This window comes from Ciconia boyciana, chromosome 9, assembly GCF_034638445.1.
Source record: "Ciconia boyciana chromosome 9, ASM3463844v1, whole genome shotgun sequence".
Taxonomy (NCBI): Eukaryota; Metazoa; Chordata; class Aves; order Ciconiiformes; family Ciconiidae; genus Ciconia; species Ciconia boyciana.
Genome location: NC_132942.1, coordinates 21,110,401 through 21,137,163, shown reverse-complemented (window position 1 = coordinate 21,137,163; position 26,763 = coordinate 21,110,401). Strand labels below are relative to the sequence as shown.

Genomic DNA, 26,763 nt, shown 5'->3' with positions numbered 1-26,763 from the left:
CTTCTGCGCTTCCTGATTCTAATAAAAAGGAGACCCCAAAGCTGGATGCAGCCATTAAACACCGGTGGAAAGCCCGGGCCCCTGTGAGCGCGGCCGTGAGCCAGCTGCAGTGGCGCCGCGGCGCCTCCGGGTGCCGCTGTTGGCCGACGCGGAGCGGCGCCGGAGCCGCAGCCGCAGCCGCTGCAGCGTCCTGCCCCCGCAGGCTGCTCGCTCGCAGGGCGCCGGCCAGAGCGGCAGCGGCACGGGCAGCAGAGGCGAGAGGCGGCGCGGCGCGGGGAGCAGCGGCGTCCGAGCCGGCGCCGAGATCGCTGCCCTCCGGCGGCCGCTGCGCTCGCTGCGGAGAGCGGCTGGAAGGGAGGCAGGGAGGGAGAGCAGCGGCAGGAAGGAGGAGCGCGGCGAGCGCTGCCGAGAATGGCGGGCAGGCAGAGGCCGAGCCGCCGGCGAGCGTCCGGGCGAGTGCTGCTGCCCGCTTTGCTGCTGTGCTTGTGCTGCCGGGCGGCGCCGGAGCGGATCCGCTACGCCATCCCCGAGGAGCTGGGCAGAGGCTCGCTGGTGGGGCCGCTGGCGCGTGACCTGGGGCTGAGCCCGGCGGACCTGCCGGCACGCAAGCTGCGGCTGGCGTCTACGGCTAACAGGCAGCTGAAATACTTCGCGTTGAGTGGGGAGACCGGGAACCTGTACGTGAGCGAGAGGCTGGACCGGGAGGAGATGTGCGGCGAGTCGGCGTCCTGCTCCGTCAGCTTCGAGGCGCTGGTGCAGAACCCGCTGAACGTTTTCCACGTCGAGGTGGCCATCCAGGACGTGAACGACAACTCCCCGGCCTTCAGCAAGGCTGCTCTGGACCTCGAGATCAACGAGTTCATTTCTCCTGGTGCTCGTTTTCCTCTGGAGACGGCCCGAGACGCGGACTTGGGAAGCAACTCGCTGTTGACTTATGAGCTCACTAGCAACCCATCCTTCACTCTGACCGTGAAGGAGAGCTCGGATGGAAGCAAGCAGCCGGAATTAGTGCTGGAGAGAGCGTTGGACCGTGAGAAGCAGAGCTCCTTTGAGCTGGTGCTGACGGCGGTGGATGGCGGGGACCCCGTGAGGTCCGGGACTGTGCAGATTCGGGTGAACGTGACGGACGCCAACGACAACGCGCCCGTGTTCAGTAAAAGCGTCTACGAGGCGCGAGTGCGGGAGAATCTGCCTGCGGGGTCGCTGGTGCTGCGGGTGCGGGCTACGGATGCGGACGCGGGCTCCAACGGGCGGGTCTCCTACTCCTTCGGCAACGTCCCGGACGGCGTCCGCGCGTTGTTCAGTGTGGACAGCGATAGCGGCGAGGTCAGGACGGCGGGGCCGCTCGATTTCGAGGAGAAGAGTAAATACAGGTTGAGCCTGGAGGCGAGGGACGGTGGCGGGCTCACCGGTCAATGCAAGGTGCAGATAGACCTCACGGACGAGAACGACAATGCGCCCGAAATCACGATGTTGTCGGTATCGAGCCCGGTGCCCGAGGACGCGCCGGCCGGCACGGTGGTGGCCCTCCTGAACGTAAACGACCCGGACTCCGGGGAGAACGGTCAGGTGTCGTGCGAGCTGTCGGGCGAGGCGCCGCTGTCGATGGTGGCGACGTCGGGCGGCTCGTACAAGGTGGTGACGGCGAGCGCGCTGGACCGGGAGCAGGCGCCCGAGCACCGGGTGACGGTGGTGGCCAGGGACCGGGGCAGCCCGGCGCTGTCCAGCCGCGCGGCGCTGGTGCTGGAGGTGTCGGACGTGAACGACAACGCGCCGGTGTTCGAGGAGGACGCCTACAGCGCCTACGTGGCGGAGAACAACGCGGCGGGCGCGCCGGTGCTGCGCGTGCGCGCGCGGGACGCGGACGCGGGCGCCAACGGGCGCGTGAGCTACTGGCTGGCGGGCGGCAGCGCGGGCGCGGCGCCGTACGTGTCGGTGGAGGCGCGGAGCGGCGCGGTGTACGCGCAGCGCTCCTTCGACTACGAGCAGTGCCGCGAGTTCGCGGTGGCGGTGCGGGCGCAGGACGGCGGGGCGCCGGCGCGGAGCTCGACGGCGACGGTGCGCGTCTTCGTGCTGGACCGCAACGACAACGCGCCGCGGGTGCTGTGGCCGGCGGCGGGTGCGGCGGCGGGCGCGGGAGCGGCGGGAGCGGCCCCGGCCGCGGCCCCGTTCGAGGTGGTGCCGCGGTCGGCCGAGGCCGGGTACCTGGTGGCCAAGGTGGTGGCGGTGGACGCGGACGCGGGGCGCAACGCGTGGCTGTCGTACGAGCTGGTGCAGGCGCCGGAGCCGGCGCTGTTCCGCGTGGGGCTGCACAGCGGCGAGGTGCGGACGGCGCGGGCCGTGTCGGAGAGGGACGCGGCGAAGCAGCGGCTGGTGGCCGTGGTGAAGGACCACGGGCAGCCGGCGCTGTCGGCCACGGCCACGCTGCACGTGGTGCTGGCCGAGAGCTTGCAGGAGGCGCTGCCGGAGCTGAGCGAGCGGGCGGCGGGCGCCGCCTCGCCGGCGGAGCTGCAGTTCTACCTGGTGCTGGCGCTGGCGCTCCTCTCCGCTCTGTTCCTGCTGAGCGTGGCGCTGGCCGTGCTGGCGCGGGTGCGCCGGGCCGGGCCGCCCGCCGTCCTGCGCTGCCTGGGCGCGCAGCGCTTCTCCGTGGCCGGCGCCGCCTTCCCGGCCGACTTCTGCGAGGGCACCTTGCCCTACTCGTACAACCTGTGCGCGGCGCCGGGCCGCGCCGTCGCGGAGGGCGCTTGGCTGCCGCCGCCGCCGCCGCTGCCCAGCCTGCCCGCGGAGGAGCTTCTCGGCGGGGAGCCCTACGGGAAGCGGAGCCCGAGCAGCAGCGCCGGCGCGGGAGAGCCGCCTGTGGACCCCGACGCACCGCAGGTCTGTAAGCCCGCGCGCTCCTGCTGTTTTCCTTGAGCCTTTCTGAACCGCCGTTCCTACTGCCCTGGGTTTTTTTTCAGGTGTTGTGAATGGGGAGTGCCGGTCCGTGTCTCCGTGAAGGAATGAAAGATCGGGGTAACTCCCTTCCATTCAGAGCAGGCAGTTAGCGGCGGCGCTCCTTGGTTTATCAGTGGTCACAGGTTCAGGTTCAGCTGAGAGGTTTCGACTACAACTGTCGCTTGAGTTAGTAACGGTGAACGTGGCAAATTAATGATTCTGCATAACGAAAAATGTGGCGGAGGCTTGGAGTTGGAGGCTTTTCTCTCGGCTCTTTTTTCCCCAAGCGATGTACTTGAAGCTGGTTGATAGCTGGATGGAACCCCGCTGTTTTCCCGAAGGAAAGGTGCGTGTTTTCTCCATGAATGGAGAACTTACAGGTTGTTCATCCGTAGTGAATGTTCCCCTCTTCCTCCGTGCGCCCTCTCATGCTTTGGAGGAAGGCTGGTGCAGAAATGGCAGCATTAATCGGACGGATAAATTATAACCAGGCATGATTTTTCCGAGTTCTTTGTACGGTTATTTCCCATTTTAACGGTGAGCACCAATCCTTACTGTGTAGCATGAAATCTGGGGATTCTGCATGATGGAGTCGGGAGAATGGCTTGACCCTTGGTGTTGGAGATTTTTCGTTCCTGAAATGTGCGTGCTTTCTCCATGAAAGGAGAAGTTACAGGTTATTCCTTCCTGATGAAGGAGGAGAGTGTGGCCCGTCTTTTGGTGGAAGGCTTCTTCAGAAATGGTAGCCCACGTGGGATGGGTTAATTTCTCCAGGCATTGTTTCTTTGTGCAGTTATTTGTCCTTTTTTTTTTTTTTTTAATTCCATCATGGATGGTGGTTTTATTGTTCCTGATCTGTCTTTCATACAGAGTGTAGTATGATATCTCAAAAAAAAAAAAAAAAAAAAGTCGGCTTTTATATTTCGGAGCCTGTCTTCTTTTTCTCTCCCCATTTCCCAAAGAGAGGTGCTTGGACCTGGTTGATCGCGTTGACAGGGCAATACAAATCGAGGAAGTCGGTCTGTCAGCCATTTCTTGCAATACTTGTTGTGTCTGCCCGTTTACAAGGAGAAGCCTCTACCCATATGTCTGAGAACATATCGACAACGGCAAGGGCATACTCAAAACGAAAGCACGTAAGCATTTCGATAAAGTCCATTTACACATGTAGAAATGGTCCCCACGCCTCTTATTACTTTATTAATACTTAATTAACAAGTTGCAATCCTTTACACGTCGATGTCTGACAAAATGAAAGCCCCTTCCTAGTCGTTCAAGCTATCCAATTAATTGTTTCAGTGTAAATGTGTATAAACTATACAAACCCTAAATTAATGTGGCCTATTAAAAAGAGAAATCACCCATTAGAGTCCATTAACATTCCTTGCTCAGTATTAGCTGCAGCTTTGGGTGTTTAATGATGTAGGCGCTAGCTCAGTGACTTGACTGAAGCATTGCATTGCTCTCATCCCATTCCAAAATATCGTTGAGAATAGACGACTATCGGGAAAACAGATGCACAAGAAAAATTTGGAGCAAACCAACCCTGTCGTACGGGTGCAATCACCCCTCTTTGCTGTTGTGGGCCACAGAATGAGCATAGGAGCAAAGGCAGATGTACCTGTTTTTCTTCTTGCTGCACTAGCAAAGCCATTTTCCGCGGAGTGTGCGGGGAGCCGAGCAGATGATTCTGGCCAGGTTCACTGCAGGTGCTTCCTGCCTCCTCGGTAGCTGTCGTACAATCAGTGCGAAGTGATCAGGTGACCTGTAGCCTGAAACCGGGGTGGGAGGGACAGAATGACTTTCGAGCAACAGGGGAGCGTTCTTCTGTACTGTGTTCCCAAGAAGGTCTTCTAGGGAGAAATCCCTGAGCACGGCGCAGGTGCCTGAGCAAGTTCACCTCCTCGGGAGCTGTACGGGATTAGGGTCTCAGTTTCAATTGACTGACTCCACCTTCTTCAGCCCTTACATGTCTGATCTCAATCAATGGTTGTGGAGCAGTTAATTTGGAGCGTGTTCCATATGAACGGAAGTATTTAAAGAAAAGTTGCTTCCGTTTCGGCTAATGAGTCTGTTATCTCTGGTTCTCCGTGGGGCGGGTCTGAATGTCATAGCTGGAATTTCAGCAACCGTTTTCTTATGCGTTAAAGCTAGACAGCTACAAAAATTCGTGGTAGAGATTGTGCTTTTGGACGCATGGGCCAAAACTCGTAATATTCTGCACTTCATGTTACGAAAAAGTATTTTACTTTACATAGATGGGCACTAGCGAGTCATTTTTCCTGTGCGGTAGAAACACCACGCCCACGGGAGGCCTCAGCCTTCCTCCTGGTTGTGGTCGCCTGGAGGATGAAAGAGGAGACGGGCTCGAGAAAAGCCAAGGCAGGAGATCACCGCTGGCCGGGAACCGACGTCTCCGCGTGGACTGTCCGGTTCCCGCGAGCTGCGCGTGGGAAAGGCAGGGCGGGCAGCGCTCGGCAGCGCTGGGTGCCTGCAGTGCCGGGAGTAGGCTGCGGGCGCCGCTGTTGACCGAGGAGGAGCGAGAGGAAGGCCGGAGAGCTGGAGGCAGCCCCGCCCGCTGTGGCTCGGCTCGCTCGCTCGCTCGCTCTGTGGCTGTCTCGGCGGCCGGGCGGTCTGCGAGTGTCCCCGCGGTGCGGAGCCGTGCTTCAGCGAGGCGGAGGGGCCGGCGGCAGCGGCCGGGAGCGGCGAGCCGGATCGGGAGACGGATCGGCGGGCGGCGGCGGGGAGCTGCCGGCGGTAGTGCAGTGCCGGCAGTGCCGCGGCGGAGATGTGCGCGGCTGGGAGGCGTCGGGGCCGGCGGGAGCGAGCCCTGCTGTGGTGCGTGCTGGTGGCGGCGTGGGAGGCGGCGTGGGGGCAGCTGCGCTACTCGGTTCCCGAGGAGATGCCGAAGGGCTCGTTCGTGGGCGACGTGGCCAAGGACCTGGAGCTGGAGCTGCCGGCGCTCCGCCACCGCGACCTCAGCATCATAGACAGAGGTAGGACGCAGTATTTCGCTCTGCATGGGAAGACGGGACATTTAGTGACGGCGCAGAGGATAGACAGAGAGCAGCTCTGCGAGATTGTGCAGCAATGCGTGCTGCGGTGTGAGGTGATAGTGGAGGGGGAAATGCAGGTTTACGGAATCGAAGTGGAAATCACGGACATCAACGACAACGCGCCCAGCTTCAAGGAAATTGAGCTGGAGGAGAGAATGAGCGAGACGACAGCCCCAGGGTCGCGGTTTCCCCTGGCCGAGGCGCACGACCCGGACGTGGGACCGAATTCGCTGCAGAGCTACGAGCTGAGCGGCGACGAGCACTTCTCGCTGGCCGTGCAGGCGGGCCCCGGTGGCGATCAACGTCCCGAGCTGGTGCTGGCGAAGGCGCTGGACCGGGAGGAGGCGGCGTTTCACGAGCTGGTGCTGAGGGCGAGCGACGGCGGAGAGCCGGCGCGGACGGGCACGGCGCGGATCCGCGTGGCGGTGCTGGACGCGAACGACAACGCGCCCGTGTTCAGTCAGGCGGAGTACACGGTGCGTGTGCCGGAGGACGTGCCCGTGGGCTCCGTCCTCGTCACCGTCACGGCCACCGACGCCGACGAGGGGCTGAACGGGCACGTGAAATACTCATTTAAAAAAATCACAGAGAAAGCCTCGAAGATTTTCCGGCTGGATGTTGAGGCGGGAGCAATTAGTTTGGTGCGGATCCTGGACTTCGAGGAAGGCGACTCCTACGAAGTGGAGGTGCAGGCACGGGACGGCGGCGGACTTTCCGACACGGCGAAAGTCGCGATCTCTGTGACCGACGTGAACGACAACGCTCCCGAACTGACAGTGACTTCCCAGCTGAGCGCGATCTCTGAGGACGCCCCGTCGGGAACGGTGGTGGCCCTGCTGCACGTGCAGGACCGGGACTCGGGGGCGAACGGCGAGGTGCGGTGCAGCATGGCCGAACGCCTCCCGTTCCGCCTGGAGAAGTCCTTCGAGGACTACTACCGCGTGGTGACGGCGAGGGAGCTGGACCGCGAGGAGGTGGCGGAGTACAACGTGACGGTGCGGGCGGCGGACGGCGGGTCGCCGGCGCTGTGGAGCAGCGCGGTGCTGGCGCTGCGGGTGCTGGACGTGAACGACAACGCGCCGGTGTTCGCGGAGGCGCGCTACAGCGCGCGGCTGCCCGAGAATAACGCGGCGGGCGCGCTGGTGCTGACGGTGCGGGCGGCGGACGCGGACTGGGGGCAGAACGCGCGCGTGCGGTACCGGCTGTCGGAGGGGCGGGTGCGGGGCTCGCCACTCTCGTCCTACGTGTCGGTGCAGGCGGAGACGGGCGCGCTGTACGCGCTGCGCTCCTTCGACTACGAGGAGGTGCGCGAGGTGTGGCTGTGGGTGCGGGCGGAGGACGGCGGCGTGCCGGCGCTGAGCAGCAACGTGTCGGTGCGGCTCGTGATCGTGGACGAGAACGACAACGCGCCGCAGGTGCTGTACCCGCCGGCGGCGGCGGCGCCGGGCGCGGGCTGGGCGGGCGTGGAGCTGGCGCCGCGCTCGGCGGAGCCCGGGGCGCTGGTGGCCAAGGTGGTGGCGGTGGACGCGGACGCGGGGCAGAACGCGTGGCTGTCGTACGAGCTGGCCAAGGCGACGGAGCCGGGGCTGTTCCGCGTGGGGCTGCACAGCGGCGAGGTGCGCACGGCGCGCTTCCTGCTGGCCCGCGACGCGGCGCGGCAGAGCCTGGTGGTGGTGGTGAAGGACAACGGGCGGCCGGCGCTGTCGGCCACGGCCACGCTGACCGTGGTGCTGGCCGAGAGCGTGGCCGAGCTGCTGGCGGAGCTGGGCAGCGCGGCGGCGGCGCCGGGCGAGCCGGCCGGCAGCCTGACGCGGTGGCTGGTGGTGGCCGTGGCGGCCGTGTCCTGCCTCTTCCTCGCCTTCCTGCTGCTGCTGCTGGCGCTGCGCCTGCGGCGCTGGCGCTGGCGCCGCTCGCAGCTGCCGGCGGCGGGCAGCGGCGCTTTGCGCGGCGTCCCGGCCTCGCACTTTGTGGGCATCGACGGCGTCCGCGCCTTCCTGCACTCCTATTCGCACGAGGTGTCGCTCACCGCCGACTCGCGCAAGAGCCAGCTGCGCTTGTCGGGCGGCAGCTGCTGCGACACCCTCCCGGCCCAGCCGCCGCCCGACGAGCCCGTGCCGCTGCTCGCGGAGGACCCTGCCAGCGCCCGCCGCGCGGACCCCGCCGCTCCCCCGGTGAGTTCCTCTGACGAGACGTTCTCCGCGACGCTTCCCTCTGCTGTTTCTCTGCCCGTTCCCCCTTGTTCTGTGTCCCGCCTAGGGAGGTTTAGTTGCGAGGAAGGCAAAGCTTTGGTCAGCAACGCGCTGTGTGCTGGTGCCTCTTGCTCCGGGCAGGCGAACATGGGATTGTGTCTCAGCGTTACAGCTGGTGTGGGAGGCAGGAGAAGTGGGGCTACTGTTGCCTTGAACTTCTTAAGCGCGGGGCTTTGTGTTTTTATCCCGTGACAGATCGTTTCTCGTTTTGTCCCCTGACGTGTAATACCGTTTTTCGTGTCAGTGTTAGCTCTTCTGAACGGATGTATTGCATTACTAACAAATGGAAGTTTGCAGTATTAGCAGGGTCAAGATATCTTCCCGACAGCACAAGTGCTTGAGTAGGATGAAATTCTCTTGAAACGGCATGTTAATGGCTGCATCTATAACTTGCCGTGTCGGGTTAATAATTTGTATTTTTTATGCGGCCTTATTGCTTGTCTCATATCATTACCCGCTGACGCATGTAGTAGCACTTGATCTTATATTGTTTCTTATTAATTATCGTTGAAAGCAGTATGTGAGGAATGGAGGACTATGTATTTTTTTAATAGCGGTACTTGTTAGAATGGTTCTCTTCTTTTTCTGTACTCCTTACCAGCCAGGGAGCAGTTTTACTTATAGGATAGGACTATTAGAAATACATAATTGCTTTTATCGTGAATGGCTGTTAGTTAAAGTGTTTTTCTCAAGTCCGTCTTTGGTTGACTTAATTATCACGCTTCCCTTGTAACACAGCTTTTTAATTTAACAGTCATTATTTAGGATTAATGTAAGCCATTGTTGGAAATGAACGTAGAGCCGCCTGTGCCTGCTTTGGGGTGGGTCTTGTACTTGTCTCATGTGTGAAAGTTCCTCACACAGCGTGTTTCTCAGCCAGTAGTGACTGCGTTCTCAACTTTGTGTACCAGAATGCAGTGTGTGTTTTCCATGCTGGAGGTACGTCTTTCTCAGCAGGGAGACCACTCCGTGGCGTTCCTGTGAATTCCTTGTTGGTTGCGGGAATTTCCTTGGTTGGGTCAAAAGTGAGCTCCAAGCTCTGGATTGAGGAATAGGGTGGAAAAGGACCGAAATTACTTGTTGGTAAGTGTTAAATTCTAAAATACGTGTGCGTACGTGAGCACTGTTTGGTCACATCAGTGGTGATCAACCGCTGTGCTCTTTCAAAGACACAGCTGAAGAACTGGATGTTTCCAGACTGAATGCTGTGCTTATAGACTCTGTAAGCCTCGTCTTAGGCCTTCAAACTATGGGTGAAGTGCTAGAATGTAGAGAACGTTGTTGCAGTTTCTGCTGGGGTGCATTACAGATGGCATGGCACTTCAAGAAATGTCAAGATACTCTTGCTGTGAAGGGTTGTTCATTTGTGCTTTTTATGTCGCCTTACAGCTTGTTTCCTATCATTATCCCTCGTGCGTAGCAGCGCTTGATCTTTCAATCCTAAGTATTTAAAATTGATGCAAACGGTGTGTGAGGAACAGAGTAGCGTGCATTCTTAACAGCATTACTGGTTAGAGAGATTGTTTTTTCCTTCTGTGCTGCTTACCAGCTGATGAGCACATCCAGTCTTACTGCACCTGGAATGCTTTTGTGAGAATGACCTTGTTGTCCACGAGAAGCCTGTTCATTCTGCAACCTTGTGGCCTCGTCTGTCAAAGGAGGGTTAATCTCCGAGGGATCATTGTTGTTCTATGGTCACTTTTCATCTGCTTTACTGTGCATCATCGTGTCTTTTACAGAGAGGTGTAGTTAGAGGTAGCGGTGTAGCCGAGGGTGTAGCGACAGTATGTACTAATGTGCCTAATGCCGGTATAATTTTCATTTCTTGCTCAGCAGTGTCACTCATAGGATTGGGCTATGAGTACAGGTATACACAGGCATTTTCACTGTGAACGTCTTATTAATTGAAGGTTTTCCTAGAAGTCTATAATTCGTTGCTCTATTTATCACTATTGTCTTACAAAACAGAGTTTTGATTTAATGTTTATTATTTGAAATGCATGTAAGCAGTACCTTAGTAATGCAATCACAAACGTTGAGGAAGGGCGAGATTCTGTGTAAATACCTGCTCAGTATGGGTAGGTGACCCTCTTGTCTGTGTCTCTCCAGCTGAAGTAGAGTGTAGCTACTTCTTTGTGAGAATGGTCTTGTTGGTGAGGAAGAGCCTCTTCTCACAGCAAAGTTGTGGCTGAGCAATCATTTTCTAATAACTGCCACAGCGAAAGAAGTTTGTGAAGGAGAAACTGAGTCCTGTAGTCCGTGTCTTTATATCTTTTGAGGGAGTGGCAAGAGTGGCATTACCGGAATTGAGTTATCACCAGGACCCTGTGAATGGGCACAGTAGTCTTCCATGGAGTCATCTCTTGTTTGGGGCATAGGAGTGTTAGGAAAGTCTGCTGTACCTCTGGTTTCCAGATTAGTGGTCTGTGTAGCATTTGAAATAATTCAGCTGGTCATAATGTGCCCTGCTCTCTCCATGGCCATGAACCAAGTTTTGTTCGTTTGCAGAGTCCTGCATTCAGTGATTTCCTTTGATTGTTGCTGAGAGGTGGTGTTATTGTACAAACAGGCACTGAGGAGGATGAAGTACTTTTTCAAAGGCGCTGCACTCAAGAGGCTTTTACCCTTTCCATTTTCAGACCACCCCACGCCTGGAGTGTTCTGTGTATTGTCGGTGCAAAATACACATTGCTGTGTTTGTGTCATGCGTAAACTGCCTTCTCTAGTGCTGCCCTTCTGACTTTTCCTCTTGTGACTTTTTTTGCCGTTTTTTTTTTTCTACAGGTCTCTAATTGTCCTGGGAAAGGCAGCTAACATGTGGTATACACCTCGGGCGTCACCACAGAGGAGTATACCACTCCTCTTTATGATTCTCGGAATAGCACACTAGTAATTGAAGTATCCTGGAAGCATGGGTACCTTTTTGCTGCCAGTCCATATTCTTAGATCTACTTACTTACCCCATTCACTGAAAGAAGCAATTTTGAAGAAATGCTTTAATAGGTCTGTGTTCCCAGTTCTAGAGCTAGAAGTCGTGGTGATCTCCATGATTTGTAAACTGGGAGCATGTACTGAAACGGCTGTTGTAGAGAATAAAGCTTGCCATTTTGTCCCAGGCTCAGTCACTCTGAGAGGTATATAAAATAAAATGGATATAAACAAGAGTCTCCTCAAAGAAAATGGTGGGTCTGGTGCTTCCTTTCTACAACAGCGTCCCCTCTGAAATGCTTTGTAGCTGCTGCTTCTCAGACCTCGTAGAAATGAAATAAAAGAGCTGGGGAAAGACAACCTGCAGCAATAGTAGAAGCTGTTGGAATTCTCAGACATTTGCTGTACAGTGTACCTGCTTGTACTTACCTGTACTCACCTATGCTCTGCTGTACGAATTCTGCGCGCTCCTCCACTGCTCGGTAACACGTTCTCCAACCAGACTATTCATTTCCACTAGTGAACAGACCTGCTTGGTTCGCCTTTCCGGGTCTGTGAGAAAACTCGCCAAACTGAAAGATGAATCGCGCTTTTCGGTGGCCGATGGCGCCGACTCCCGGCAGCTGCTGACAGTGCGGCTCAGAGCGCAGAGACCGAAGCGCCGCACGCCATGAGCCGGCTGCAGTGGCGCCGCGGCGCCTCCGGGTGCCGCTGTTGGCCGACGCGGAGCGGCGCCGGAGCCGCAGCCGCAGCCGCTGCAGCGTCCTGCCCCCGCAGGCTGCTCGCTCGCAGGGCGCCGGCCAGAGCGGCAGCGGCACGGGCAGCAGAGGCGAGAGGCGGCGCGGCGCGGGGAGCAGCGGCGTCCGAGCCGGCGCCGAGATCGCTGCCCTCCGGCGGCCGCTGCGCTCGCTGCGGAGAGCGGCTGGAAGGGAGGCAGGGAGGGAGAGCAGCGGCAGGAAGGAGGAGCGCGGCGAGCGCTGCCGAGAATGGCGGGCAGGCAGAGGCCGAGCCGCCGGCGAGCGTCCGGGCGAGTGCTGCTGCCCGCTTTGCTGCTGTGCTTGTGCTGCCGGGCGGCGCCGGAGCGGATCCGCTACGCCATCCCCGAGGAGCTGGGCAGAGGCTCGCTGGTGGGGCCGCTGGCGCGTGACCTGGGGCTGAGCCCGGCGGACCTGCCGGCACGCAAGCTGCGGCTCAGCACGGAGCAGCAATACTTCGCGTTGAGTGGGGAGACCGGGAACCTGTACGTGAGCGAGAGGCTGGACCGGGAGGAGATGTGCGGCGAGTCGGCGTCCTGCTCCGTCAGCTTCGAGGCGCTGGTGCAGAACCCGCTGAACGTTTTCCACGTCGAGGTGGTCATCCAGGACGTGAACGACAACGCGCCGCGCTTCCTGCAAGACAATTTCCAGCTGGAGATCAACGAGTTAACTTCTCCCGGCACCCGCTTTGCCTTGGGCATGGCGGAAGACGCGGATGTGGGCAGCAACTCGCTGCAGGGCTACGAGCTGGAGGCCAACGGGTACTTCGCGGTGGAGGTGAAGGAGAGCCAGGACGGCAGCAAGTTCGCAGATCTGGTGCTGCGCCGCGCGCTGGACCGGGAGAGCGAGCAGAGCCTGCGGCTGGTGCTGACGGCGCTGGACGGCGGCGAGCCACCCCGGAGCGGCAACGCCCAGCTCCGCATCGACGTCACCGACGCCAACGACAACCCACCCGTGTTCGCGCAGGACGGGTACCGCGCGAGCCTGCGCGAGGACGCGCCGCCGGGCTCGCCCGTGCTGAACGTCTCTGCCTCCGACGCCGACGCCGGCACCAATGCCCGCATCACCTACGGCTTTGGGAAAATGCCGGCCAAGACGCTTCAGAAGTTCGTGGTGGACGCGGAGAGCGGGACGATCACGCTACAGGAAGTGCTGGACTTCGAGGACACGCGAGGGTACACGCTGCTGGTGGAGGCGAGAGACGGAGGCGGTCTGGTGGCGCACTGCAAGGTGGAAGTGGAGGTGCTGGACGTGAACGACAATGCGCCCGAGGTGACGCTGACGTCGGTGTCGAGCCCGGTGCCCGAGGACGCGCCGGCCGGCACGGTGGTGGCGCTGGTGAAAGTGCGGGACCGGGACTCCGGGGAGAATGGTCAGGTGTCGTGCGAGCTGTCGGGCGAGGCGCCGCTGTCGATGGTGGCGACGTCGGGCGGCTCGTACAAGGTGGTGACGGCGAGCGCGCTGGACCGGGAGCAGGCGCCCGAGCACCGGGTGACGGTGGTGGCCAGGGACCGGGGCAGCCCGGCGCTGTCCAGCCGCGCGGCGCTGGTGCTGGAGGTGTCGGACGTGAACGACAACGCGCCGGTGTTCGAGGAGGACGCCTACAGCGCCTACGTGGCGGAGAACAACGCGGCGGGCGCGCCGGTGCTGCGCGTGCGCGCGCGGGACGCGGACGCGGGCGCCAACGGGCGCGTGAGCTACTGGCTGGCGGGCGGCAGCGGGCGCGGCGCCGTACGTGTCGGTGGAGGCGCGGAGCGGCGCGGTGTACGCGCAGCGCTCCTTCGACTACGAGCAGTGCCGCGAGTTCGCGGTGGCGGTGCGGGCGCAGGACGGCGGGGCGCCGGCGCGGAGCTCGACGGCGACGGTGCGCGTCTTCGTGCTGGACCGCAACGACAACGCGCCGCGGGTGCTGTGGCCGGCGGCGGGTGCGGCGGCGGGCGCGGGAGCGGCGGGAGCGGCCCCGGCCGCGGCCCCGTTCGAGGTGGTGCCGCGGTCGGCCGAGGCCGGGTACCTGGTGGCCAAGGTGGTGGCGGTGGACGCGGACGCGGGGCGCAACGCGTGGCTGTCGTACGAGCTGGTGCAGGCGCCGGAGCCGGCGCTGTTCCGCGTGGGGCTGCACAGCGGCGAGGTGCGGACGGCGCGGGCCGTGTCGGAGAGGGACGCGGCGAAGCAGCGGCTGGTGGCCGTGGTGAAGGACCACGGGCAGCCGGCGCTGTCGGCCACGGCCACGCTGCACGTGGTGCTGGCCGAGAGCTTGCAGGAGGCGCTGCCGGAGCTGAGCGACAGAGACGCTGTGTCCGAGCTGACGTCTGATCTAAACCTCATTCTTGTAGTGGTGCTCGCTGTCGTGTCCTTGTCATTCGTTTTGACAGTCATTTTGATATTGTTCTTTAAATGCCGACAGTCGAGGCGCCCTCCCGTTTTTATAACTTCTGATAAGGAACTGTATTCCAGCCTGGGCTCAAAAGCACCATACAACTACTGCAGCAGCACACTGCCCTTGCCCTACTCCTACGAGGTGTGTTTAGCCTCCAAGTCGGGCCAGAAGGACTTCACATTTCTGAGACCAGGGGTGGCAGCGCTGTCTGACTGTCTCCTGGCCGGGGTACCCGGCTTAGGCACTCACTCCGGGAAGGACCCTTCCAGCTCAGAGAGCTCAGCACAGGTGAGCTTCTGTCCTGGGGTCCCTCTCTGCAGGCTTGCTGTTCTGCCATCAGGGATCCGTGGGAACCGGCAGAGTTCAATGTCGCCTTCCGGTGCACTGCTCAATAGCTCGTGTGTGTGTGTGTGGGGGGGCATGTGTGTGTTGGGGGGTGTGTGTGATCTGGACTCTTCCTTTTTATCTGCCTGGTCTCATCCACAAATTGTTGGTTGTGCCCCAAGTAGTGACGCTATCGTGTCAGTACAGCTGTCTGTCTGTCCTACTCCGGGTGTGAGTTTCACTGAGTCGGGGTGGTGGTGTGGACATGGAGTGGAGTGGGGGCGAAAGTGTTGTGAAGTCCGAAGCTGAGACAACACTTCTGTCTTGGCCTAGTGGCTGCTTAATTTATTGTCTCTGCCAGATTTAAGTGCTTTCCTGTGATAACGATGTGTGATCTATCCCGCTCTGTTCACTCAGTGAGGGCAGTGACTTTGTAGTGCTCTGTTTTCCCTTCCAGCACAGTTCTTTTCATACTTTGAATGCCTTAAAAGGAAGATATTGTGTACACCCACGACTTAACATTTCCCCTCTGTCTGGGGAGCCAGGGCTGGTGCTTCACTGTAGCTCCAAGCCTGGAGCTAAGCAAAGAGTGCATTGGGCCTGCTGCTGCCACAGGTTCCTCTGGAGCCCCAGCAGAGCTAGTCACTCTGGGACTAGTGCCGGAGTGAGTGGCTCTTGGCTGGGGTTTGGCTTGAACCCGTCCCTGAAGGAATTCCTGGTGCAGGGGAAAGGCGTCTTTCCCCTTAGCTGTTGCATGTTTCCACTCGTCTCCCTGCAAACAGTGTTTTCAGGAGCTCCGAGACATCGCCTTCAATATTCAGGCTTCCCATCACAGTGAAGGAGACACAACGTCTCCAGATCAGTGGAAATACAGGAGATGGAAATGTTCAATCTTCCATGCCTTTCCCAAAATCTCTTCACTGTACTCAGCTCTCCACTGCTTGCCCATCCTACTGCTGCTGGGATTAAGTGGACAAGGTACTCTGAATACAGGTTGTGTGTGCACTCATATGAAGAGAAACTCCTTAATAATTGCGATATGCAGGGTAGAGAAATTGCTCAGTAAACAGAGCTTAGGAAAGACGAAATAGGCAGTGGTTGGAATAAAGATTCAGAGCTTATTTCAGAGAAAATAAGTGACTGAAGACTGCTTCAAGATTTATCTCCAGGAGAGCTGTGGTTTTTTTCTTTTTAAATTATATGTAAGAAAGAAAGGTAATTGGGATTTGGTTGCTATGGGCCTATGAGAAATGAAATCTGCTCCCAGCACTGGGAGCCTGCAGACACGGTCTGTTACAGAAGCGCTTCAAAACGGACAGAGGCAAAATGTGTACTTATGTGCAGGATGCAGCTGCAGTGGGTAAAGCATATCGTTTTCCTTCTCAGTCTTGAAATGGCTCCAGAATTAATTTCTATTAAAATACGAACAGATGACTAATGTTGGATCTTATCTATGTGAAGCCTTTTATCACATTCTGTGGACTGGTGATAAGAATGGTAAGTAGCGCTGATACGGTTTATCTTTTGGCAACTATTATTTGGTAGGAAAAGAAATAGCTGAGCATGTAGAGAGAAAAGACTGTGCCGACCCATTTGATACTGTTGAATCTTCATATAAGCACAGAAATACTGCGTCTCAGGGTGGATCCCGTGTGCTCACGGCAGTTAACAGGACTGTGCAGGTTGAGGACATGTAGCCAGAGTCGAGGTCCCTGTCGCTCCGGTGGGTGTCGTGTCTCCCACGTTGGTGCGGGTGATCTGCAGCCCTTCCTCAAGCCACTCAGCCATGACAAGCAGCGGGGTAACGGATTACCAGCCACAACATTTCCAAGCCAGTTCTGCAGGACATGGAGAGCCTTGTCGTTTCTCTCGATAAGTGAATGAATGCTTATCTGGAATTTCCACTCCGGTTTCTTTCCCAGACATCGCCGTCCCTTCCTTATCAGTTTCGACTGCGGGAATACACCTGGACGCTGTGTTTCTCGGCCACAGCCGGGTTTTAACAGGGCTCCTGGCGCTCCCTTATCAAGCTCCCTTGGCCCCTTCTCATTGCACCGTGAGAGCTGAGCAGTTGTGCGGGTGATGGACAACGAACGCTGAAATTGCGGTAGTTTTATCCGTATGGGCACTTGAAATGTCGGAAAACCGACGTATGTTGACAGCAACAACCCCAAATGCAGGCAGGCAGCCCGAGAATTGGCTGTTTCTGGCCCAGGTGCTGCTGGTGCCATGGTCTATGCGGCGCCATGATCTGCCGGGCTGTTGCTGCAGGGGAACGGGAACCGCTTCTGCCCCCGGTGAACCAGCATGTCACAGACTGTGATTTCCCTGCGTCTGGCTGGTGGAAACAGGTACCAGGGAGCAAGCTTGGAGGTGGCGAGAGCAGGAGGGCATATTAAACCGAGATGTATCCGATTTGTCAGGGAAGATGCCTGCTGGGACAGTGGTGGCGGTGGGGAGCAGGAGGGGCGATGCTCCTGGGAACTCTGCGGCAGGAATTGCCCCGCGGGGTGACTGTGTGCTGTGGCCGGAGGAGCTGCTCGTAACTCGGCAGCACGAAATCTGTGTCCTTTTGCCGGCGACGCTGCTTTGGTGGCGCACAGAGGCGCGACATCTTGACGCCGTGGGACGTCAGGAAGGGGCTGACCAAGCACTTGGGTGGGAGGACTGGCATCCCGATGGTCCCGAAGGACACTCGGAGCTGGCGCGTCGTGCCGGGGCTGGGTCTCTTCTGCGCCCTGCGTGCTACGGCCGACCCTCCCCATCCCTCCTCCCGCCTTCTCCCCCTCCCCTTCTTGCTCCCGCTGCCTCTTTCCAACGAGGTTTTCCCGGGGGACCCCCGCTCTGTTTCCGTATCTCCCCTTTTGGCGTCATCCTCTCCGCCAACTCTTACACCTTCCTGCCCGCACACGCAGTCCCCGTCCCCGATCTACGCTGCCTCTGTCCGCGCTCTCCCAGCCCGGCTGTCCTTATTAGCTGGGTTTCTTGCCGGGCTGTGCTCTCCCTTCAGGATCAGCCGGCTGAAGCCCCGCTGCCCTCGGGCCGGGGCTGCCGCGCTCCCTCCCGGCGGTGCTCGGCGGGCGGCTGCCCTGTGGCGGGGCTCCGGAAGCCCTGCGTTCCGTGCAGTTATTGGCGGGGACTCTGTGTGCCGCTGTCGGCCAATGATGGAGCGGGGGGGATCTGGCGGCCCGGCCCCGCTCGGAGCCGGGATGAGGCGCAGACGGTCTCAGAGAGAGCCTGGGAGTGAGTCTCCGCGGAGCCCGCAAAGCAATGCCCGTCTTCCCGCCGGACGCCGCTTCCCGGGGCGCGCTGGGCAGCGGCATGACGGGGCGAGCTGAGGATTTCTAGCCGGAGGGGCGCGAAGCGGAGAGCGCAACCGTCCTGTGCGATGAACGGCGTGGCTGTAAGGAACCGCGGGGTGACGACGGGGCAGGTACTGAGCCTCTTGCTTTTGTTCGGCGTTTCCGACTGCGTTTCTGCCGCAATTCGCTATGCGATTCCCGAGGAGGCGCGGAGAGGCTCCGTGGTGGGGAACGTGGTAGCCGACCTGGCGCTGGACCTCGGGCGGCTGCCGGGGCGCCGGCTGCGGGTGGTGTCCGGCGGCAACAAGAAGTACTTCGGGGTAGATCTGACGAGCGGCGCGCTGCTGGTGAGCGAGCGGATAGACCGGGAGGAGCTCTGCGGCGCGCTCTCTCCCTGCTCCCTCAGCTTTGAGATCGTGGTGGAAAACCCGCTGGAGCTGTACAGCGGCTCCGTGGAGATCCAGGACATCAATGACAACGACCCGTTTTTTCCCAGCAGCCAGGCGAGGCTAGAAATCAGCGAGTCGGTGGCGGCCGGGGCGCGCTTCCCGCTAGAGAGCGCGCAAGACCCCGATGTGGGGATTAACTCTTTGCAGACCTACCAGCTCAGCGCCAACCCGCACTTTGCGCTCGACGTGCAGACGAGAGTGGATGGCAGCAAGTACGCGGAGCTGGTGTTAGGGAAGGAGCTGGACAGGGAGGAGCAACGGGAGCTGCACTTGGTCTTGACCGCGCTGGATGGAGGCAGCCCACCACGGTCAGCCCACGTGCAGATCCACATTGACGTTGTGGATGCCAATGATAATGCCCCGGTCTTCAACCAGTCCACCTACAAGGCAAGTGTGAGGGAGAACACGCCCAGTGGTACCCTGGTCGCCAGGATCAGTGCGTACGATCTGGATGATGGGCCCAATGGAGACATCATCTATTCCTTCAGCAGCCACACGCCTGCCAAGGTACGAGAACTCTTTGCTCTGGACTTGGCCACGGGGGAGTTGAGGGTCAAGGGGCAGCTGGACTATGAGGAAATGAAGCTGTATGAGATTTACTTACAGGCTAAAGACAAGGGTGCTGTTCCTGGTGTGGCTCATTGCAAAGTGCTGGTGGAAGTCTTGGATGTAAATGACAACGCTCCAGAGGTGACAGTGACTTCCGTGTACAGCCCCGTGCCTGAAGATGCAGCCCCAGAGACAGTCGTAGCTCTGCTGAGTGTAACGGACTTGGACTCCCATGACAATGGTCTGGTGAACTGCTTCATCTCCCCTGGGATCCCTTTCATGCTCAGCTCCTCCCTCAAAAATTACTACACCTTGAAAACGAAAGCAGCTCTGGACCGGGAAAAGGCATCAGAGTATAACATTACTATCACAGCCAGGGACTTGGGCTCACCACCATTGTCTGTGGTAAAACAGATCCTGGTGCAGGTGTCAGATGTCAATGACAATGCGCCCAAGTCTTCCCGAGACTCCTATGATGTCTATGTGCTGGAGAACAACGTGCCTGGCATCCCCATCCTTAATGTGAGTGCCACAGACCCAGACCTTGGGCGCAATGCCCATCTCTCCTATACCCTCTTGCAAGGTGATCCCACTGTAGGCCACATCTTCTCCATCAACCGGGAGAATGGGACCCTCTACCTGCTCACCTCCCTGGACCATGAGGACCAGGTGGAGTTCAGCATGACAGTACAGGTCCAGGATGGCGGCTCTCCACCTCTGGCCACTAATGTCTCGATCAGTGTGTTTGTCACTGACCTCAATGACAATGCCCCAACTGTGCTGTACCCTCACCTCAACACCACCACCATCTATACCAATGTGGTGGCACCAGGCACTCCTGCCAGGCACTTGGTCACCAAGGTGGTGGCGGTGGATGTGGATGCAGGGTACAATGCCTGGATCTCCTATACCCTGTTGCAAGCCACTGACCCCAGCCTCTTCTCAGTTGGGCTGCACAGTGGAGAGATCTTCACAGCCCGCCAGCTCCAGGAGGATGACGCTCCCCAGCACACACTAGTCATCCTGCTGAAAGACCATGGGGAGCCTGTGCTGTCCACCAGTGCCACTGTCTCCATCTCTGTGGCCGAGATGGTCAAGGAGGTGCTCACTGACCTTACTGATGTGGCACCCACCAATGATCCCAGGAGGTATGTGACTTTCTATCTCATCCTGGCTGTGATTTTGGTGTCAGCAGCTTTCTTCATCACCATGTTGTCAGTAGGCATCTTCAAGTGCTACAAGTGGAGGCAGTCAAAGGAGCTGTTCAACAGCTCCAGGAGCACCCTATACAGGACACCAGGGCCCTTCCACCACATTGATGCCGTGCGGGGCGGCTTCACGCCACCCAACTTCTACCACCAGGTTTATCTCACCACGGACTCTCACCAGAGTGATCTCCTGTGTAAAAAGCCCTTCACTTCCAGCCCCCTGGGGAGCTGCCAGAGCACCATGAGGAATGGTGAGCCAGGGCTGTACCACCAGATCATGGGCACCGCCAGCCGGCTCCCCATGCCTGCCGAGGTAATGTAGCTCCTTCCTTGGCATGTCTCAGTGCCGGGCAGAGCCATGGTTCGTTTGTCCCATATGCATATGGTAGTGGATTGGGGTTGGGGGGAATATCCAGTCGTGCCGTGCTTCTGAAGAGTGGTTAGCTACAGCTGAACAGGTCTTCTTCAAAGTCAAATGAGCTGTCCTGAATGTCAATGATATTTGCACTGTGGTGAGCAGGGTCAAGAGAGTCAGTTTGCTCAGGTTAGCAGACATATGTCTTTGGGATGCAGTTTTGGGGACGCTATGCGTGAGTAACTGGTGGAGGCTGAAGTCAGCTTGCAACCACTTGCAAATCCTCAGCAGAAAGTTTGCTGCTAATGGTATTTCCTTCCCCTTGCAAAATGAGAGTCGAGGGGAGCACTTGCAGGGTCAGGCTCTGGGAGGGGAACATAGCCTCTCTGTGTCATGCCCTGGTGTGGGCTGGGGTGCAAATGGGGCTGGGAGCCACCAGCTGCCAGTGGGGCACTGGGGTGTCTCTTCCCACAGTGCATCATGAAAAGCTGAAGGACAATGCTCGTTCCTCTGTTTGACAGACTGTGGCCACAGAGCAGTCTCTCCCATCCGTGTCCCACTTCATGTTTGACCTCTGATGTTTTGTTTCCATGGCAGTTCTGTGATGATGTTTGCTTCGGGGAAGGGGGGTGGGATTGCAGACTACCCCAGTTGCTTGCAGGGCTCTGCTGAGCTGGACTGTGGCTCTGAGCAGGATGGTGAGTCCTCCACCCAGGTGTTGTTTTAACAACCCTATTACAAGCCCTGCATGATTTGTAATATGCTATGTCCGGGTGACATCTAATGTCCTGACTGAACAAAGTGCAGCCAGGAAGGCATTTGCACATAGCAGGCAGCTTCTGTGCTTCTTCCCCAGTGGGAATTGTGCAGCTTAATTTGAGAGCTTTCAGTTACAGAAACGCTTCGATCCTCAGAGGTGAGGCCGGGTAGAGGATCCAGCAGAAGCAGGGGAGGTGATTTCCAAGGTGGTTGGTGCCAGTAATGTGTCCCTTCCCAGGAGGCCGTGAGTAGGAGCAACCGGTTCCTCGGAGCAGAAGGAAGTGAGGTTGCAGCGGAAGCTGCGCATGGGTGTGGGGCTGCGTGTGCTGCCTGCTCACTGTGGCCTAATCACAGACGGAGGCAGAAACCTCTCAGAATTATTTTATGCTTTTTTTTTTTCTTCATTTTTTTTTTCTTCGCCTTTTTTTTTTCTTCTTCTTGCATCGCTGGTCAGACTCAGCAATTCTGATTTGTGGCAGGTGGGAATGGCTGCAGCAGCTGCAGAAGCAAGTGTTCCTCTGCATTGTGTGGGTCGTGCTACAGCTGGGGACAAGGATGTCCCCTCCACCAAAGGGTCCTGGCAAGATGCCTCTGGGGGTGGGGGCAGTAAATTATTTGAGAGTGGGGCTGGAAGGAGGTGATAATGGGCAGGAGGTAAGCCTGAGCCCTAGCCATGGCTCCCCCCCTACTCCCCAGTACTACACTGTAAAGGCACTGGCAGTGAGAAACCAGCTGGGCTGGCACTGGGCCCTGCATTTTCAGTCTTTGTGGTCAAAGAAGATCCAGCCCAATGCCACGGACCATGTCAAGCCTTCAAAGGCTTTACACCTCTTTGCTTTGCAGGACAACAGCCAGACCCCAAAACCAATGCAGTGGGGATGGTGCTGGCCCCATCTGTGGCAGGTGGTGTGTCCTGCCATGAGGGATCCTACCCTGCAGGATCTCCAGTGATCCCTCAGCTCTCTGGGTCATCTGGGTCGGAGCCTTTCCACAGGGTGAGCTCCAGCCTTTTGGAACGGGGACATCTCCTTCTCCATCCTAGACATCCCATACCCTTCCTGCCTTGCCACCATCCCCATCCCAGGCGTTGGCAACCTGAGCAACAGCAGGATCCCGCGTGTGAAGCCTGTCCCTTGCTCCAGCCTCTCGGTGACCGAGCCACCTCGGGACACTGAGCGGATTCTCCCACACCGTGTGGGCTTCACAGGGGGCTTCTGCTGAGGCACCGCAGCAGCACCAAACCCATTCCCAGGGGTGCAGCACCCCATGTTGTCAGCGGCAATGTCTGTCACCCAGATGTGCTGTCAGGGGCCCTGCCTGGGATGGGGACAGGGCACATGCCAGAGTCAAGGTTACCGCGACAGCTTCCTCTGGTGGCACCGTCGGAAGCCCTCGGGGAATGAGTATGTCCAAACAAGTATCGGTCTCTGGACGCTGGGGAATCCACTTGTCCAGCGTTTTGCTGCGTTGCGCTTTAAGAATGCCTTCCCTCCCCCGGAGCAGGCAGTAGGCGGGACCCGGGCCGTGTTCTGCACCAATCGCGATGTTCCTTGCTCCGTCTCTCCCAGCGTGGTCCCGCCCCTTGGCTCTTGGAAAGTGCAGGGAGGGGTTGCAGGGGGGAGGGAGGCCCCTCGACGGCAGCACCTCCACCGTCTCTGTCCTTGTCCAGAAGGATGGTGGCCCTGTCACCATCCACCGTGCTGGGCGTGGGTGCCTCCAGCCTCTCTCGCCTATTCCCCCAGGTCCCCTTGGTGCCTGGGTGGTGGGGGCAGGCAGGGTTCCAGGCAGGAGCTGGCTCCCCTGCCTGCCGCACCCCTGTGGACCTCAGCACCCCAGGGTCTGCGTGGACCCAAGGGAGGTCAGGGTCACCTGGAGTGCATCGAGGACAGGACTCCAGGGCATGACTGCACAAGACTTCTGCAGGGATGTGAACTGAGCTAACACCCTGCAGCTTGCCACCATCCTCTGGGACAGGGAGAGGGGAATTACTGCTCTGCTCCCCTCTGGGGAGGCTGAGACCCCTGCTTTTGCGCTCTGGGAGATTGCTTGGCTGCAAAGCTGTGTCTGCCACAGAATTTCAGTATGTATGTCTGCCAGGTGGGAGGCTCAGTCCTCATTTCCAGTCTGACATCCTGACCTCATGTTGCAGTCCAGTGGTGGTCGGATAGTGGGCTTGCTGGCTAGCTCCGTGTATTTGCAATGACTCAGGTACTGTGAAGGTTGACACTTTCCTTGTCACAGGGAGAGGAAGAGGCATCCAGCCAGGTGTGTGTGGGGAGCAACTGCGTTCCAGCTTTGAATGGTTCACCCATCTCTGCCTTCCCAGCTTCTGCCTCCAACACCCACAGGGGTGGGCATCCCTGTCTCGGTGTGAGGTCTCCTGGCTGATGGTGGTACTGGTGGCAGTGATGCCTCACTTACAGAGGCAATCATGGGGTGCAGGCAGCAGCCGAAGTATTAGCTAGGGGGGAGAAAAGAGGTGGGAGAAGAGCCCCTGGCACCTCACCTCTAACAAGCACCTTTTCATTGGGCATGAAAAATCCTTTGGCCCATGTTCATGACAGCTGCCCTTTGTCTGTGGGCACGATGTGAAGCCAGCATTGTGGAAGGGGGAGTGCACAGGGAGGGTTGGTACCTAGCTTCCAGGCTGCCAGGACGTGCAGTTTCCCTGCGAATGGGAAGCGAGCTGTCGGAGCAAGTAATTCAGGCTGGCGGAGGGGAGGCTGGGGGTGGCAGCCCTGCTGATGTCGGCTCAGGACCCCACTTCCCGCACCTCTGGGGAGCCATGGCTGTCTGAGAGGGGACGGAGCTCTCGGCCAACTGGGCACTGATCTGAAGTGGGGGGTGGATTTGCTTCCCCCCACCCCTTCCACCTCCGCACTGGGGCTATGATTCAGTTCCCCTCCCCCAGCCCACCCCCTCTGCTCAGAGGCTGACAGCCGGAGCCGCAGCCTGCCAGAGCCCCGGAGCTGTTTTCCAAGCCGTGGAAGAGAGACCCAGGGATTTTTTCACAGCTCCCCAGTGCCTGCTGCGTCCCGGGCCGGACGTGCACAGACATGGAGAGTGTCAGCCTCCAGCAACCTGCCTGCAAATGGCAAGTACTGAGTTTGTTTTTGCTCTGCGGCTGTGTCTCCGGGCAGATCCGCTACTCGGTGGTTGAGGAGTCAGAGGTGGGAACTGTGGTGGGGAATGTGGCCCAGGATCTCGGCTTGAAGGTGGAGGAGCTGCCAGGTCACAGGCTGCGCCTGGGCTCAGAAGAGAGCCTGCGCCACTTCGCTGTGCACCTGGACAGTGGTGTGCTAGTGGTGAGCCAGCAGCTGGACCGGGAGCGTCTGTGCGGAGCGGCTGCTAGCTGCGTGCTGTCGGTGCAGGTGGTGACAGAGAACCCCCTGCAGCTCTTCCGCCTGGAAGTGGAGATCCTGGACCTGAATGACAACTCCCCGAGCTTCCCCACTGCTCACCACACCCTGCGTGTTGCCGAGTCTACCACAGTGGCTGCGCGCTTCCCACTGGAGAGCGCGCAGGACCCCGATGTGGGCACCAATGCCGTAGGCTCCTACTGGCTGAGCTCCAACTCACACTTCTCCCTGGATGTCAAGCAGCAGCAGGATGGCAAACTCTTCCCAGAGCTGGTGCTGGAGCGTGCCCTGGACCGGGAAGAGCAGCCAGAACTGCAGCTGGTGCTGACGGCTGTGGACGGGGGAAGCCCAGCCCGCTTGGGCACAGCGCAGATAACAGTCCTGGTCCTGGATGTCAATGACAACGCACCCACCTTTGACCGCACCATGTACAAGGTGCAAGTCCTGGAAAACATGCCCGTGGGGGCCTTGCTTCTCCGGCTCCACGCATCTGACCCCGATGAGGGCCCCAATGGGGAGACACAGTATTCATTTGGGGTTCACACTTCCGACTCGGTCCGGAGGCTCTTCGCCCTGGATCCCCACAGCGGCGAGGTCCGGGTGAGTGGGGCCCTGGACTTTGAGGAGTCACCTTTCTATGAGATCTACATGCGAGCCCATGATGGAGGGGTCCCAGAGATGGAGGGCCACTGTGTACTGCAGGTGGAAGTGGAGGACGCCAATGACAACCCCCCGGAGGTGCTGCTCACCTTCCTGCTGAACCCCATGCCGGAAGACACCCCACCGGAGACTGTCGTGGGGCTCTTCAATGTACGAGACCGAGACTCAGGGGCCAACGGGGATTTGAGCTTGGAGATCTCCCCCGATGTGCCTTTTGCCATCAGGTCCCTTCAGAACCACTTCTCCCTGGTCACCCAGGAGAGCCTGGACCGAGAGTCCACCTCACAGTATGTAGTGGAGCTGATCGCCCAGGATGGTGGGTCTCCCACCCTCACCACGACGCTCACACTGCTCCTTAACATATCTGACGTGAATGACAACCCCCCACGCTTCTTGCAGCCCTCCTACGATGCCTTCATCCTGGAGAACAACCTACCTGGCTCCCTGCTGTGCACTGTCTCTGCCTTGGACCCCGATGACGGGGATAATTCCCGTCTCATTTACTTCATAGAGAGCAGCCAAGTGCAGGGTGCCCCCACCTCTTCCTTCGTTCACATCAACCCTGACAATGGTAACCTCTATGCTCAGCGCACCTTTGACTTTGAGCTGCTGCAGGTTCTGCCAGTCTCCGTGGCTGTGCGGGACTCAGGGTCCCCCCCGCTCCATGCCAACGTTACTGTCCACATCTTTGTGCTGGACCAGAATGACCACCCCCCCACCATCCTGCAACCTGCCAGTGACAGTGATGTCCCAGCACCCCAGAGGGTCCCACGGTCTGCCCCACCGGGCTACCTGGTCACCAAGGTGACAGCAGTGGATGCGGATGCTGGGCACAATGCCTGGCTCTCATACCAACTGCTGCCGCAGTCCACCGACCCCTCCTTGTTCCACGTGTCGCTGTACACTGGGGAGGTGCGGGTGGCGCGTGCCCTCCAGGACACCGATGTGGCAGCACAGCAGCTCATTGTCCAGGTGACAGACAATGGCAACCCACCGCTCTCCACCACTGTCACCATCACAGTGGCCCTGGAGGAGGTGGCCCTGGAGGAGACCTACAAGCCTCGGGATTTCCTGGCTGGTGCCAAGGAGAAGCCAGACCTGACCATCTACCTGATCATCGCTCTGGCAGCCGTTAGCACTGTGGCGCTTGCCACCATCACCCTCCTGGCCGCCCGGTGCTTCCGGTGCAGAGGCCGTGCTGCCGCCTCACCCTGCTGCTGCTGCTGGCTTAGTGAGTCGCCCTCCCGGGACTTCTTCAGGCACCCCAGCCCCAAGCTCCAGCTCAGCTCCGACGGCACCCTTAAGTACATGGAGGTCACCCTGCGACCCACCGACTCCCAGTCCCAGTGCTACAGCACCTGCTTCTCCCCGGGCTCCGACCGGAGCGACTTCACCTTCCTGCGGCCTTGCCTGCCCCCCGCGACCCTACCAAGGGAAACCGGGGATTTCCTCTCCGCTACCGGTACGCTGCGGGACCCCGGCCAGGTGAGAGCCTAGGG

The 26,763-nt window shown here is 59.1% G+C and overlaps 1 protein-coding gene across 8 annotated transcripts in view; it reads left to right on the top strand.

Annotated features, from left to right (window-relative positions):
* Positions 1–200: 200 nt before the first annotated feature.
* The window catches only part of LOC140656808 (protocadherin gamma-C5-like), a 56,990-nt gene continuing 30,427 nt past the window's right edge, over positions 201–26,763 (top strand). The window contains exons 1-2 of one of the 8 annotated variants that reach the window (XM_072872968.1): positions 4,304–8,161; positions 11,024–11,536. In XM_072872968.1, the coding sequence (XP_072729069.1) occupies positions 5,723–8,161; positions 11,024–11,053 (2,469 nt within the window). In that variant the 5' untranslated portion in view covers positions 4,304–5,722 and the 3' untranslated portion in view covers positions 11,054–11,536. Of the gene's footprint in view, positions 2,878–4,303; positions 8,162–11,023; positions 11,537–11,951; positions 13,195–17,800; positions 20,445–20,514; positions 26,750–26,763 lie in introns of those variants that run through there. The other 7 variants (XM_072872964.1, XM_072872967.1, XM_072872961.1 and 4 more) reach the window with 7 other exon arrangements.